The sequence below is a fragment of the Indicator indicator genome, chromosome 6, assembly GCF_027791375.1.
Source record: "Indicator indicator isolate 239-I01 chromosome 6, UM_Iind_1.1, whole genome shotgun sequence".
NCBI classification, from domain to species: Eukaryota; Metazoa; Chordata; class Aves; order Piciformes; family Indicatoridae; genus Indicator; species Indicator indicator.
This window is the reverse complement of record NC_072015.1, coordinates 5,984,044-6,000,572: the sequence shown is the minus strand read 5'-3', so window position 1 is coordinate 6,000,572 and position 16,529 is coordinate 5,984,044. Positions and strand designations below refer to the sequence as shown.

The 16,529-nt window shown below is 39.5% G+C and overlaps 1 protein-coding gene across 1 annotated transcript in view; it reads right to left on the bottom strand.

The window, feature by feature from the left end:
- Positions 1 to 892: 892 nt before the first annotated feature.
- Positions 893 to 16,529, bottom strand: part of ZCCHC2 (zinc finger CCHC-type containing 2) — a 43,661-nt gene continuing 28,024 nt past the window's right edge. Inside the window, exons 7-14 of the mRNA XM_054381531.1 lie at positions 16,147 to 16,230; positions 13,987 to 14,044; positions 12,008 to 12,143; positions 9,872 to 9,936; positions 8,602 to 8,696; positions 5,005 to 5,133; positions 2,815 to 4,323; positions 893 to 1,792 (exon numbers count right to left, since the gene is read on the bottom strand). Of these exons, the coding sequence (XP_054237506.1) occupies positions 1,725 to 1,792; positions 2,815 to 4,323; positions 5,005 to 5,133; positions 8,602 to 8,696; positions 9,872 to 9,936; positions 12,008 to 12,143; positions 13,987 to 14,044; positions 16,147 to 16,230 (2,144 nt within the window). The 3' untranslated portion in view covers positions 893 to 1,724. The remainder of the gene's footprint in view (positions 1,793 to 2,814; positions 4,324 to 5,004; positions 5,134 to 8,601; positions 8,697 to 9,871; positions 9,937 to 12,007; positions 12,144 to 13,986; positions 14,045 to 16,146; positions 16,231 to 16,529) is intronic.

Genomic DNA, 16,529 nt, shown 5'->3' with positions numbered 1-16,529 from the left:
AAACGCGGTTCATTCATTTCAAGTGGTCCAAAAATACCTAGATCAAATAAAAATTTTAATCAAAATAATTTTCATTTACTACTTAAACTTTTTTTTTCTTTTTTTTTTTTTTTTTTTAAATTAAAGCTTTCATCTACCTCCCTCCCCATTCCCTCCCCTCACAAGAAAAGTTTCAAAATGTACACTGGTGCTATAAATATAAATGCTACCTATGAAGAAATGTAGTAATCAAGCTTTTTTCTTCTTCAAGTTTTTTGTTTGTTTAGCAATTTATTAGACAGCTGAACCAAAGACTGTTTTTATTTCATCCCTCTATTGGACACCAGGTTGGATTTTAAGGAGAAAAAAAAAACCAAAACCCAACATTTCTGCCATGAACTGTGAGGAATGCCAAACCCTATGGATATATAGTGGTAGTTGTTCGTCGGTGTTGAATGCAGCAGTCAAAAAATACACTCAATCTTCCAGATAACCTCAGTGCACTTTAGGAAATCAAATATTACCTGGAAGCAATTTAGTACATATATTGGCTTTTAAAAATAAAATAAAAAATACAGCAGCATTAAACTTACTTACTCATGATACTGACATGATTAATACCATCTTAACACTCAGATCAGTCTTTCACATTATACCGTACTTACGCATAGTGGTAAATTGTTATAAAATAGTGACTTTGCTATTTGGTAGACAGGTTTCTAATACTAATACCTGACTATTTTTGTAGAAAAACCATAGCTTTTGTTCAGTTCAAAAAAAACATTTACATTCTAAGTACAATGCAACACTGTAATAGTTCAGGAAAACAAAACAAAAATATTCAATCAAGTAATGTTCATTCTGTATTGACACGATGTAAAACAGCTTTAAAAAAGGAAAAAATGCTGTCAGCTTTCATTACAAATGCAAACACACTGAGTACAACATTCATACCATTTTTTTTTCACCTTGGTTGCTGAACATACAGGCTAAAAAGCTACAATGGAGGAAAAAAAAAATCTGTCAATTTAAGCTTATTCCTTTTTCTAAATCTGTTTCAGTCCACATAGTTTCAGCCCCTTCCTGCTCTAGGTGTTTTCACTCATCTGGGACTCTCAAAAGTGGTGTATGTGTACTTTTATCAGTTATAGTAGACAAACAGTGTCATGTGTTCCTTTGGACCCTCCTAATAGGATGTTTGAACATCTCCCCTCAATTCATGAGCATTAATTTAGAGTATGGGCAGGGTCTGTATGAACTGCTAAACAGTCAAGCAAGTCCAATGAATCCACGTGGACAAACAGGGAAAGAAAATAAAACAGCAGCATAAGGAGGACAGAGAGGGAAGAAGACTGTGGTGGGGAACATAACCAAGTTTCTTCTTTCACCATATGGCTGCTCCAGCAGTGATGTCAGAGGTGAGAGGACTTTTTATTTTTAAAAAATGTAGTAAACATTGCACAAGTCTCAAGTCTTCAGTGCAAAAGCATGGTTCAAATGCTCTGTTTGATTGCTTGGCTGTATGTTTGGATTACATGCACTACGCAAGCTTTTTGTAGAACCAGGAGGAAACCAGGGACTCAGCTTTCTTCTTTTGTATGGAACAGAGGTGCAAGAACAATGAAAAATTCCAAAAGAATATAAAACCGGGAATGTCCCAAAACACAAGACCAACCCACCCCCTCCCACACACACCTTCCCCCAATTTCCCAAGCTTCAGTTTAAGTAGGCAATGTTTACTTGTTTCAGTCTGCAGAATCCAAGGTATCATTGGAAGGGGGAGGGGGAGGTGCGTATCTCAGTCTGTAAGTGCCTAAAACAGGAAAGAGAACTACTAAGTCACTGCTCACAATTAAAATGGATTACAAAACCACTACAAGGTATTCAAAATGGACATGCTCTTCAATAGCCACTACCACCTTCCAGTCCTTTAAAAGTAGGTCCTAAGTTTTTTTATACGATTTTTTTTCATCTCCTTGCTAAAAACATCATTTCAAAAAAAGATCTAGACCACAGATACAGGACTTCACCCTTACTGGAACAATGCAAAGGAAAAAAAGACCTCCATCAATATTCATCTTTCCTCTTCCAGTCCAACCAAGCATGTAAAGTCAGAATGGGCACAGGCCAAGCATCTAAAATAGTTTATGCAAACATTGTTTTCCCCATTCTTTTGGATGGACACAGAAATGGCTTACAAGACTCAAAGCCATTCCTTTGATTTTCACTTCCAATTGGTTCCTGCCTTTTTGCTGCAACTTATCTAACAAGTTAAAGCATGCTTCATTTATGTATTGCATGATGGGGCACAGAAGGATGGCTGACTGTACATAGGGTTAGCTTCAGAAAAGTTGAATTATCAAGGGACCAGTCTGCTGGTTATTTTAAATTCTCACACAGGTTTGCAGAATTCAAGTTCATATCATAGACAGCAATTGGTATCTTTCACTTTTTGCCAGTGAGTTCTCTCGAAAACAACACTGAACAGGAAGGGAAAAATTGAAACAACATGCAAGTCTCAATGTAATGCCGAAACCAAACCAGTGAAAAAAGAATGACGCTTTTAAGATTGATAATAGCTTGACTTTCCAGCTCCAAATCATACCCATTTGCAGCTTCAGGCTGTGAAGCCCATTCCCTTGCACTGTTCTACAAAATTTTCAGACAGAGATAAGATTTTTGCAGGTTTTAGAGCAGGTCACTAGTGCACAACCATTTACACGAAACATACACACGCACGCACACCTTGCTGCAAGACCAGAAACAGCACATTCAGAAAGGTAAAGAGAAACTGCTAAACTCCAAAGCAAGTCCGCTGGGAGTTATCATGATTACCTTGTTGACTGGCCTCCATGGATGACTGCTTACAGTCCTGCGCATAGTGTCCACTTACACCACAATTGTAACACGAAACGTTCCCGTTCTTCTTGGGTCCCGACCCATTTGTGTTGGCAACTACGTTAGGTGCTGGATATACAGGATAGAACCTCCCAAATCCTGCCATCTGCTGCATACCATAGTTGGCTTGGCTCCCCATCACTGGGTCATGCATAAGCCCATTTGCATATGGAGACTGAGGCAGGAAGAAAGGAAGTTGTGTTCCATTGCTTTGATGTGCTTGATTGAGGTAGCTGCCATTGCAAAGTGATGGCAGAGTGAAGAAAGATGGAACTCTGTAGACCTGTCCATGAAGTGGGTTATGATAAAAATAGCTATTAATCTGAAGGCTTCCATTGGTCCCACAGCTACATCTACGTCCACAAGAGCCACAAGGACCAGATCCCAACTGCTGCGGAGGTAACATTGTCCCGTTAGTGTTGTTATTTCCAACAGCGTTTATGTAGGATGTGCTGTCGCTCTGTGCAGTGCTGTGTGTTAAAGCAGGGCTTGGGCTAGGGGCAGGACCTGGTGTATGGGTAGGTATTGCAGGAGGAACAGTGGACTGGACCTGACCGACACCTAAACCAGCTGACTGAGGTGGTGAGGAAGTTGCTACAGTGTTTAGCACATTTGTATTCTGGTTGGGCAACACACTGGTAGCATGAGGACTGCCTGGCAAAGCATATGAAGCTGGTGGAGGTGGCGGTGCTGCTGTGGAGAGACCAGCTGCTGGAAGAACTACCTTTAGATTGGTAGGCTGAGGGATTGCTCCTGGGTTTCCCTCAATATGAGGCACCATTTGATTCAGTCCTACCACCTGGGATGCAGGTTTTGTGATGGGATCTGTAGTAGGAACTGGGGATCCTGGGAAACTACCTGGATTGTGGACTGGGATAAAGGCAGTATTTGGTGATCCAATACTTAAGTTTCCTGTTGGCTGCTGTGGTCCATTAACTGTGCAACTTTCTGATGATCCCTGCGGAGAGGGCATTTTCAATCTATGTATTGCCAAATGCAAAGCAGGGCTAGCAGGCTGGACAGAATGTGGAAGGAAAGTGGATGGGACTGGCAAAGGGGAAGCCATCAGCTCAAGGCGTTTCTCAGGTTCACCGGAGGTCACTGGACCCATTCCACTGGGAGGCGAATTTGCAGACTCTCTCACTGGTGAGACAGCAACAGGTGTGGTAACAAGCATTCCCATTGTTTTACCATCTGCAGAGATGGGTGGTGGGACAACTGCTTCAGGCTTTTGGGCAGAGTTGTGCATCACACAGTGTAAGGCAGGCATGAAGGAAATATGTTGAAACTTTGTATTCAAAGGATCTTCTGAAAGGCTTCCATTTTCATTATTCACTGAAGAGATCTGAGCAGATGATTTGTTCAGATTTGATGAACTGACAGCACTGTAGCCTGTAAACCTGGTTGTGTTCTGATTCCCAGAGTCCTCAGAATTGCTGTCTGTATCTGTGGAGACAAAAGTATTTGTCAGTCAGAAGAGCGAGTCTGAAACAACACAGTATCATGCCCTGGACTCATTCATCCATATAAAACCTCCTAAGTTTGATGACACAACTGACAGTTATGTCTTCCTGAATTACAACAAATTTGAAATTATTTTAATTCATCCAAATCAAGCAAGGTCAATCTCCATCACTTGCCTATATCAAACTGCCCAACTAGCTACTGTGTCTTCAACTTGTGCATGTCTACAAATGTGAAGAGCAGGACACACTGAATTAGGAAATTGCATCCATCTAGAAATACATTACAGAGCTTCCTCAGATTTGGAAGGAGTGGCAAAGGAAACTCTTGATACAAAAAGAAGGACCTCTCAGACATGCCACACAATCCAAGATCTCTAGTTCTTTTTATGACAAAGATTTTCCCATTCTGTACTGCTGAAATTTCTCAGGACAGCTAGGGCACTGAGGTCAGAAAATTGTTACATGAATGTAGTCATCTAAGTAGTATTTAAACAGTCCTGCTAGAAGCCTTCGAACTGTCCAGTCATAAAGCCCACAAAGCAAAATGTGTTCTGTGGTCAGTTCAGAAATAAAAGCAGCTAATAAAACTAATTGAAATTAATATAAGAAAAAGATTAGTCTAGGGATAAAGCTGTTCATGCATACTCTCCATAAATACAACCTCGGTCTTTTTCTTCTTCACTATCAAAGCTTTCTCTCCCATCATGTTGTGGACTAGAAGGAGAACTGTAACTTTCAGATGATGTTTCTCCACATGTATCATGACCAGATCCAGTATCCAAATTCAGATCTGAAAACAGAAGTTGGCATTTTTATTTTTAATCTCAGCATATGGAAATGAGATTAGTTTGGTTTGCTCACATCTCATGCTAGTTCACTTCAGTTTGTTCCTACTTAATTGTACCTCTGTATTCCTAACACTCCCACTCTCAGCATTCAGGACTGGTCTTGTCCCTGAATTTGCAATGATGGAATCCTTAGTGTTTAAGAAGGTGACACTGAAAATTGATATTTATGCAGAGCAGTGAAAAGAATGATCGCCCTTAGTAAGTTATGTGATGCTGATGCAGTATCACAGTATATCAGAGGCTGGAGGGGACCTCAAGAGATCATCAGGTACAACCCCCCTGCCAGAGTAGGATCGCTTAGGAATGTGTCCACACAAGAATGCATCCAGGTGGGTTTTGGAAGTCTCCAGAGGAGACTCCATGACCCCCCTGGGCAGCCTGTTCCAGTGCTCTATCACCATCACTGTAAAGAAGTTTCTCCTCATGTTGAGGTGAAATCTTCTATGTTCTAGTTTGAACCCATTGTTCCTTGTCTTATCACTGTGAACCACCCAAAAGAGCCTGGCCCTCTCCATTGACACCCACCCCTCAGATATTTATAGACATTAATGAGACTCCCTCTCAGTCTTCTCTTCTCCAGACTAAACAGCCCTAGGGCTCTCAGTCTCTCTTCACAGGGGAGATGCTCAAGTCCCCTAATCATCCTCGTGGCTCTCCCTTGCATTCCCTCCAGCAGGTCTCTGTCTCTCTTGAACTGGGGAGCCCAAAACTGGACACAGTATTCCAGGTGTGGTCTCACCAGGGCAGAGTAGCGAGGTAGAAGAACTTCCCTAGACCTGCTGGACACACCTTTCCTTGATACATCCCAGGATCCCATTAGCTCTCTTGGCCACAAGAGCACATTGTTGTTCCATGGAGGACTTGCTGTCCACCAGCACTCCAAGGTCTTTCCCTGTGGAGCTGCTTTCCAGCAGGGCAGCCCCTAACCTGTCCTGGTGCCTGTTTATTTCTCCCCAGATGTAGGATCCTGCACTTGTCCTTATTAAACTCCATGAGGTTTGCCTGCAGCCAGCTCTCAGCCTGTCCAGGTCACGTTGGATGGCAGCACAGCCTGAGGGGTGTCACCCAACCCCCCCCAGTTTTGTATCATCAGTGAACTTGCTAAGGGTGCACTCAGTGCCCTCATCCAGGTCGTTGATAAAGATATTGAACAAAACTGGACCCAGTACTGATCCCTGGGGAACACCACTGGCCACAGGCCTCCAACTTGACTCTGTGCCATTGATGACTCTGTTGTGGAGCCAGTTTTCAATGCAGTACTCCTTGCTCACACCAGCAAAGGCAGAAAGCTAACTCAGTGGGCAACATCAAAATAATGCACCTTTTACAATTAAGTCTTTCAAAATAGCCTTTAAGCAAACTGCATCAACAAAACCTCTTAAAAGAAAAGGAGGTGAACTAAAAAAGTGTAAAATTGTTCTTCTGAATGGGATCATGGGAAACTCATTTGCTGAAAACCAGTTTTCAATGTAGGTTTATAGCTCCTGTTACTGAAGTCAAGCTAGGTAGCTAGTAATCTCTGGCTGTCAAGTTCAGGCTGACAGGTGCCCGGGCAAGACAAATGCACCCTCTTAGAATGTGTGCCAGACGCTAGCTTTGAGGAAATCCCAAACCCCAAAACCTCAGCTGGCAAAGCTCTTCTACAAAAATGAGAACACTATTATTTATTTTATTAATTGGAATAAAGTATTCTTTTATTTATAAATTATTAATTTATTATTGCTACTGGAAGCTTAGCAGGTTGGGATGAGTCATCAAAAAGCTGCCCTGGTGCTTCAATTCTAGAAACAATTTCTTGTATTAAATCTGTAATCGGTCAAATTGTTCTAACAAGTGTTTCCAATAGCTAATAAAATGTGGAGCAACAGTGTCCACATCACTGAAAGCAAGAGTCTAAAGTGCTAGTCACAAAACTATCAAAGGGACAACTGTCATTGACTGATGCCTCAGAAAAGCTAAAATTAGGGAGGGGAAAAAAGGGAAGAATACATGATGCAGTTGAGTTACCAACTCAAAAAAGAGCATTTAAAACCAAGTCTGGATGTTCAAAGTTAGGCAGAGATTCAGATCACAACATGAAACTTTTCTTCATGTCTCCAAATAAGATACCTGAGAAGACATTTTGATGTTTGTATGCTAATGCACAGGTAGAAAGCTCATCTCTGAGCAGGACTTAATTGCTTCCAGCCTCTGTGGGTTCCAGTTTTTTTTTGAAGTGCCAGAATCAGAAACAGAATCAGTGCCAGGCAGTTTCACATCTGTAGAGCAGTGGGTAGGTAGCAGACAACTCCTATGGCAAAGCATTCCCTACGTAACTTTGCAGTGCATCACACAAAATTGCACCACCTCTTAGAGTTACTGTCAGTTCATAAAAACTCAGTTTGTTCTGCCAACAAGAACAGTAATCAATCAGAAATGTACACAGCAAAGCTGTTCTCTAGAGTATGTTATCTGCTTGTCCAGCCCTTGGCCTCAGCCTTCTGAAATTGTCTTGGTTTTGCTCTTTGTTAACTGTGAATTCTTAATGTTTTAGTCAAATTCTGTTTGTAGAAGGTAAAACACATGACAGTAATTCAGAATGGGATCCACCTGGAAGTTTCAAAGGTGAGAAGTATTGAAGCTTAATCAAGACTGTACCCCAGACAGAAGCAAGAGGGCCCTTTGTAAGAGGCCTTTTAACACTTATGCCAATCAGGTGGTGTAGGAAAAGGCAAACTCTTTGTCAGCTTTGTCAGAAGAAGTAAGAGAGCTGAGGCCACAGCTGATATTGTGAGCTTAGAAAACATCAGGATGGCAAAGTCAAAGGGTAACACAGCCCTTCAGAAATCTGTAATAAAGCTTGGAAACTCGATTTACTAAAGGAACACCAACATAATTTTGTCTTACAGCTGACTGATGTACAGAGGCCTTGGCCTCTAGACACTTGATGTTGCTGGATCACCCAAACTTGAAAACCCTGCTAGGGCAGCATGCAGAGTTTTGTGTTGTAGCTCAGCAGTCACCTCTTGTAGTTTACGCACTACAGTTCACAGATGGTTTGCCCCAGAGGCTTTCTATACACATTCATCAAGGGCCATTCCACAACAGCTGGACAAACTAGTGAGCTGCAAAGAAAACACTAACGACAAGATGTTGAACCTCCACACACTCAGACTACTGAATTTCATATAGAAGTAGTCCAACAGTGACTGTTTCTGACCTTTACTATTATTTTTCCAGTCATACATGAAAAGAGACATACCCTAAGCAGTTGCATAGATGACTGAGTCTAGCATGTTCTACAGAGCAAGTCAAGGCACAGAGTAGGCAGCCAACATGCTGACTTGCACTAAAACAGATTTCAGACTTGTAATATCCCCTTTACAGCACAATAATGAATAAATCAGCAAAGCTGGGGAAAACCATCTTACCTTTTCCTGTTCCTGTATGGATGTGCTGTGATGCCGCAACTCTAACTCCATTAGTCCTGTTGTTCAACCGGCAGTCGGTTTTCTTTGCTTTCTCCCTGTTTAAGTAATTTTCATAGTTTTGTTTTCGTTTGGTTGGGGTTTTTTATCAAATGCATGGGCACAAATAACCAGCCATGAATGAATATAAAATGCCAGTGTAAACGCAGGCAGTGACTCCAGGGCAGAAACCCACTCATTATTTAGCAGATGAAACAAGACAAGTAGGTAAAGGCTGTTACAATATATAGTAGGAATTAAACAGCAAGCAGTGTTACTAAACAGTATGAATAAAGGTCTGTATGAACAAAGGTCTAAAAAAAAAGAAAAAAAAAATCACAAAAGAACTGGTGCAACATTTTTGAAAGCTGGAAAGCTGGTATGTGTAATGCAGTGGTACACCGGGCAGCTACTCTGTAGCATCTATCTATAAAGCAACAAAACCACAAAAATTCAACTTGGAAAGGGGCAGAGCGTTAAGATAAGATGGAAATGTTTTCACTTCCTCACAGTACAGGTTTGTGTAGCCTACAATGAAACATGTCAACAAGTTATCACCCACTCTGTAATGCTTATTTTGATTTTCAGTGTTTTCTGGACAACTTTCATAGATTCGTGGAATGGTTTAGGTTGGAAGGGACCTTAAAGATCATCTAGTTCCAACCTCCCAGCCATGGGCAGGGACACCTTCCACTAGACCATGTTGTTCAAGGCCTCATCCAGCCTGGCCTTGAACACCTCTAGGGATCGGGCATTCAAAACCTCCCTGGGCAACCTGTTCCAGAGTCTCACCACCCTTACTGTAAAGAATTTCTTCCTCATATCTAATCTATATATCCTCAAGCTTCAATCCATTCCCTCTCATCCTGTCACTACAAGCTCTTGTTAAAAGTCCCTTCTCCCTGCTTGCTTGTAGGCCCCTTTCAGGTACTGGAAGGTCACTTTACACCTTGTAACTTTAAAATAAAGGAAAAAAAGGCAATTCAGTATGGGTTAAGAATCTACTTCCGCTCCTTCATCTTTTTGATAAATGCTGAGAAATTAATGCACACAATTTTTCTATTTTTCAAGTCACTTCAGAAGATAAAATAAGTTTTTTTACATAGACTGGCTCTACACTACACTACACTCCTGTTTCACAACACCAAAATAAAGCATCTAATTGATTGTAGACTGTTTACCAGTGAATGCATCACACTTGATTTCTGGATTACTGGTTACATTGGAAACCTACTTTTCCAGCTGTGGTTTTCCTTTCTTCTTATTTACTGTAGACAGACTCCGTTTTTCTCCTGCATGCTAGACAGAAAATACCAAGACACCAGTTAAACAGAATTTGTATCACAACAAACCTCATCTAGACTACAGGTCTGTGAGTCAGTCACTAGTGCATTCACAGAGGTGCTAAAACCATACAAACAACTATTTATACAGTGCATCGAGGCCTTTGGAATAGAATAATGCACCTTGTGTTTATGCCATTATCAGCAAAACACTGGTTTTTAGTACTGCTTGCAAGTATTCTGAAGGTATCAATCAAATTATTGTTTGTGTGCTGTCCTTCCACTTGAGGATAAAACCAAATGTGTTTCATCACATACCAGCTAAAAAGGCTAATCACAAGGCTTAAGGGACTACAAATTTATTGATTTAAGTGGAATTATTTCATGGTTGTGTGGTGGGAAGCATATGTGGCAAAACATTTTTATATAGTGGCAAAGCAGGTATCCAGCCTTAAACTGGAGGTTGCTGCTAAACTAAACTCTGTAATTCCACCTAGAAGCATATAAAAAAATCCTATAGCTTTTGCAATAATTCCTTATTACTATTACTAGCTGCTAGCAGTATCTCATATTTAGCAAAGGGGTATAATTTATAGAAACTCAGAAATAATCTGTCCAAATATGCTGTATTTGGGTATCTTTTAAATAGGACGTAGCTCTTCCTCTGTTTTAGAATGTTAATCTTTTTTTTGCCTTAAGCTTGCAATATTTTAAGTTTTGATGCAGTCTACCACTTCATCTTCAGAAGCAAATCTCAATTCCTTCCCTGCTTTGTGAAATAAGGAAACCGTTTTTGTTTGGCCTGCTATTCCCCACAAAATAATCAATAGCTAAATTCTGCATGTAGAGTAAGAGTAATACTGAGCAATTTTAACACTGAAGGGTTTCCAGAGGTAGGCAGTAAGCAATCCTCCTTCTCCCAGTCTCACAAAATGATTCTGCTTGTAATTTGTAACAGTGTGAGTCTTCTCAACTATTCCCACACTAAAACTGAGCACTGAAGAGACAGAAAGCTCACAAGAACTGTATATGCATCTAGCTGTTAGCTTTTTTCAACAAATACTTAAGTTACTTGGACAATGCAGGTAAGATAGAAAGAATATACTTAACACCATTCATATGGTTTTATTGTTAATACAGCTTCTAGTTTTTCTAGTTCTTCCTCAGTTCTGAAATTCTGTCTCATGACAATGTTACAGTAACAGCAAAGTGATTAAACATGAACATTAGACTTTTCTGATTGCTTATATCCTACTGGGAAATTTTATTTATAAATTCATAAAATATACAACTTTGAGACTGTGGTAAGTGCCTATGACAGTTTCTCTAATTGTGATGGTTTAGGGGCTAGGTACCTTTAAGAACCACAAAGTTACAGACCTCCAGGAGGTCCAGCGTGTCCAGGAGGTGGACCAGGAAGTATATTTCATTCCTGTAAGTCTTGTATCCCAATAAAACTATCTGCACAGTCAGTTTTCCTCACTTTTCCCCTCCCTCTCTCCTCCCAGGAAGGACGCACAGGCTGTTACCTCTTGTGGGGGAGGCCTGGTGTCGGCCTTGGCAATGCTGCCAATTAAGCCTGGCACAGCCTAATTAGGGCCTGGAGCTGCCAAGCCACATTTTAGCTGTGTCACATTGGTTTGGTCTGGGGCATGCAGAGAGGCATGGGGGGGAAGGGCATGAAGACATGGGTTTGTTGGCCTGGTTTAAAGAGAGGTTTATGTGAAGCTTTGGCTCAATGGGGTTCTGTGTTAAGTCCAGACTATGGATTTTGTTTATTTTATATGCTTTGTACTCTTGTATGTAGTTATGAATAGCATTTCCATTTAAACTTTCCAATTCTATCCAATCCTTTGTGTGAGTGGTTTTTTTCTTTTACCCCTTTTGGAAGAGTTAAAAGAGCATCTGTCTCGCTCTAAACTACAACACTGATCAAGGTAAGTCAGTAGCAACTTGAACTCTGACACTTATTTGTACACTTTTAGCAGTGCTATTTATCTTTGGAAGCTGTATCTAACCATATGTCGTGGGCAGCCTTCTCAAGTGTCTCAGAATATTGCTTTAAATTGAAAAAACTAGCAACACACCTGGTCGAGGAGGTTCGTACAGTGCTCTGGGTGCTGCTGGACAATACAGCTTTTTCTTCTCCAGTCCATGACCCCATTTTGTTCAGAGTGCTGTATGTTAAGGCTATCCAGTGAAGAACATTTTGCACTGCTAGTGCTGCTGAAAGGGAAAAACAAAAGTTATGCTGACGTGAACAAACTTGCATTGTGTTGAGAAACCACAGTATTTTGCTTTCAGAAAACCCTAGAAATTCTTAAGAGATGTAGAAGATGTAAATTACTGTAAAGTCACTGTAAAGTTACACTTATAATCTGAACATAAATTGAGTTCCTTTATCACTTATCTACTATAATTTGACACAAAATTCAGAACAACAGAAATCTGTAGAAAACAGTACTTGAGGTGAGAGTTTTCACTGGTATTTCTGCACACAAAGTCTTTTTGTTTGCCCTTTTCATACCAGACATGGGGAAATTTTCCAAACAGGAATGTATTCTGAATTAATCTTTTTTTTTTTTTTTTTTTTTGGTTAATGACAAAGCTGGAATTACTTTGTTATCTCTATTTCAGAATTCACAAGATATTGTAGGAGTGCAGGGCTACTTGCAGATCATACTGCAGCTGTATTCATTTGAATGCCAAGATAGTAATTTTGCTTTATATTTTTACTCTCAGGATTGCTCCTTTTGAGAAGTGCTGGGAAAGAGGAGCTGCGTTTGGAATTTACTTCAGACCTGATAATGCTTTCCACTGAAGCTTCTTTCAACAGTAGTTGGTCAGAAGTAATATTTAACTAGTAGGCCCTGAGAGCACTGGTCAGCAAAGACTACTGGAAAAATTGTCAGGGTTCTGACAGTTAATAAGACACATGGACCTATAAACTTTCCATGTTTTGCACAAAACCATGCCCCACTACTGACTGAATGCCAACTAGGTAAGATTAAAAATTCTTACCAATGAGTAAAACTTTAAAATTCTTATCAAAATATTATGCTGATAATTGAAATTTAATTTAATTTAGGGCTATTGACAAGCTGCTTCAAGGTTACTGCAGTATGAAATGCTACTCAGTTCCCAGGATGGCAGAAATCTATCTAACTCCAAAGCACAAGACATGCTGAAGTTCCAGTAGCTACATACCTCAGGATATAGGTCTCAAACTACTTAAAAGATGTACTAAATTGTCCAATTGGTAATTTCACACCAAATTTTCTGTTAAAGATCTGTAAACTCTAACCAATATTGTTTTGTAGTGTGTTTATATTCTCATTATTACAATTCCTGGTAATTTTCCCACACTGAAATAAATACATTTTACAGATAAAACCCTACAGAACAAAACCACAATAACATGTGTATCCTTTTTTTCCTCTTAATAATAGGTAAAAAATTGCACAACAATGTGCAAACCTATCCAAAGTTTCTGTTTAAAACACATGAGTGGGTGAATTTGAGCTGCATCTTATATCTGAAAGCATATAGAAACTACATTAATATGGTCAAGAAGTGCTTCCACCTACAATAGGTGTAAACCAGTAAGGTTTCAATGCTTTTGCTACTAATCAAATGAAAGAATGGACTATCTTTTACCCTCTCCTGTAAGGTCAACTCTGAAGCTCCTGACAAAAAGCTCATAATCAACAGCACTGGGAATTTTCAGTATATTTTTGAAGTGGGTGGGTACACATGGGAAAAACACATGCAGTTCATGTTATTCAAACACAAATCAAAACAACAACTCAGGTAAGGAAGATTCAGAAAATTTGGCAAAGAAGAGTCCCAAATGACTTGGACCTACAAATTTAGAAATAGGATCTTCTGGAATATTTTTCTAACACAGATTATGTGAATAATGGTTCTTCAAATAACAACAACAACAATCACCCTCCACCCTAACCAAACAGAAATCTCACAAGCTTTAATCTAGAAGGAAAGTCTCAAAGCACTAGCAAATGAAGTTGAAAACTGTAGCATAGTCACATTACATCTTAGTACCTACTTGGCAACAGGACCTTTTCCATTATGTTTCTTGTGAACTGCTGTGTGTTGCATTACATCTGGGAAAAAAATAAACAAAGTATAATTTCAATAGCAATTCCTGTTTCCTCTTTTAGATAAATCCAGTAAATTCAGCTTTCAATCACTACTAGACACTTAGCAGAAGACATTTCCATTAAATTGGCTTAATTTACAGTGCTGAAATTGACAGGTGTTGCATAGAGAACAGATCAGTTTGTACAGACAGGAAAATCTTTACCTTCCATTTCACAGAAGAACGAAATGGCAAAATAGGAATTATAACAACTGTCTATGTGTGCTCACCTCTGTATTTAATTACAAGGTCTAACTGTTTATGTGTGCTCACCTCTGTATTTAATTACAAGCTCTAAACATGTGACTGACTATCACCCAGTATGAAAGGATGGAGAGAAAGAATTCAGTGAAAGCACAGACAGTTGTGTTCCTGAACTGCTAAAATTACCCTCCAAACTATGTCACACATACTGAATAGTGAACAAAGACAAGTCTTGCACAGAAGTAATGCATTCAAAACCTGAAAATTCACTGTGGAAGTGAAGCTTTACGAATTACATTGGCTATAAAAGGAGGTATTACCTCAAACAAGAATTTCAGAAACATGCTATACCCTTTTCTCAAAGGCAACTCTGAAATTTTAACAAAACCAACTTTTCTTAATCGTCGCTGTTGGTGATCTTAAACCTTCTTGGTAGCTATCATTTTGCTTGAACTCCTCTCAATGCTACACAGAAGTCCAAATTATTATTTGGTCTTATGATGGCTTTGAAGCTGTTCCAACAGCGTTGCTGCATGGACTGTGTTTCAGTTCTGTCAGTACTATTCCCCCCAACAGTCGCAGATGCATTAAGTTTTATGCTGTTCCCACTGCAAAGATTTGGTTGCTTGTTCCTTCAGGCAGCAATAAGCCAGTTCTCATAGTGAGAGGAACCGTGGGACCATTTGTTTCTACTTCTACTTCATTAGCAGAGAGCCATATGGCATCAGTTTCTACAGCACTAGATGATGATGGATGTAGAAGAAAATTGACAATAAATGGTAATAGCACAACATAATCCTCTTTTTCATAATTATGATTTCTGGTAAAAAAAAAAATCACAATTTAAAAATTTCTGGTAGCACTTCATTAAAATGGCACAAAAGGTGTTCTGAAATGCGTTTGTACTTTCACCAGGTGAACAGATTTAAGGATAGCATATGTGATGGTTTAAAACTGCACTATTTGAGCAATTTCCAAATATATTTTAAATTTATTTGGTGTGTTCTGAATTCTAAAGAGGAATGTGATAATAATTTAAGTAAAAAAAAAAAAGCTGAAGTATGGATGTGGATTCCTCGTTGCACCTAAGATCAACTGCAAGGTTCTTAGTTATTAATGTCTAACAGGATAAGGGTGGTGTCATTCTGTGAAAACTAGTCTGAACGTTCAGTGGTCCATGTTCACTTATCAGTCTCATTTCTCATCCTTTCCACTTACCAGAAGCTGTTACTTGTTCAGTACTGAAAACAATGCAAAACTGGTTTGTTATGCCTTTCAGAATGAAACTACTGACCAGCCACTAGGCTTCTTAAACACATGAACTCTTTTGGAGCTATTTGGAAACCACTGGTTTTCAGACTGTTATCAATACTCATATACAGTCCCAAACAATCCAGAGTATAAAAGCAGCACAGGTGAAGAATAAGAAAAGGAAAACTTGGAACATCCTTCTCTATAAAACTTAAAGCTAGATAAATTTGGCACATGGAGTGCAAACTTCTGTGTAGCTCTTGAAATGCTGCACTCAACTTTGAATCATGGTAACTGAAGAACAGGTAAAGACACAAAAAGCTACAAACAATTTTGGCTGAGGTAAACTGTAAAGCTAATCTTCCTGGTTGCTCAACACAGCTCTGAACTTCTGCCCCCAACCTGTCTATGAACACTTCCACTCCTTGAATTTTATAACAACTTCCTAAGGACACTCCTAAAAGTATACAGAAATTCTTCATTTACATAGCAAATTTCATCCAAATCTCTCAGCTTTGTACCAATGAAGAAATCAGTCAACTCTATTATAATTTCCAGAACTGAGTGTGGTTAAATTTTTCAGAGAAGAACCACCTTTGAATACACAACTACCTTCCTCCTGACTTGAAGCTTCTGAACTGTCCTCCTTGAAGTGCTCTGGTGCTTTAACCATCTTCAAAGAGGGTTGTAAGTTACCTGCAGAGAATAAAGTTCACGTAGTAACTTTACAGAACTTGAACAACTACACAGTTCCTGAATGCTTGCACTAAACTGGAAGCTAGGATAAAGGAAGACTGAATTTACTGCTTTGCATGTGGCAGTAATTTCAACATTGTCTCCTTCAAAGTAGGCCATCTCCAAAAGTAAAGGCTCTGTGGAGATACTTTTATTTTTAAGGAAAGTGTGCTAACTTATTTTAAAGCTATGGTGCAATTTCAAAAGGTTGGAATTGTGATCATAGTATTAGAAATATTCCTATTATCCTACACTTCAGA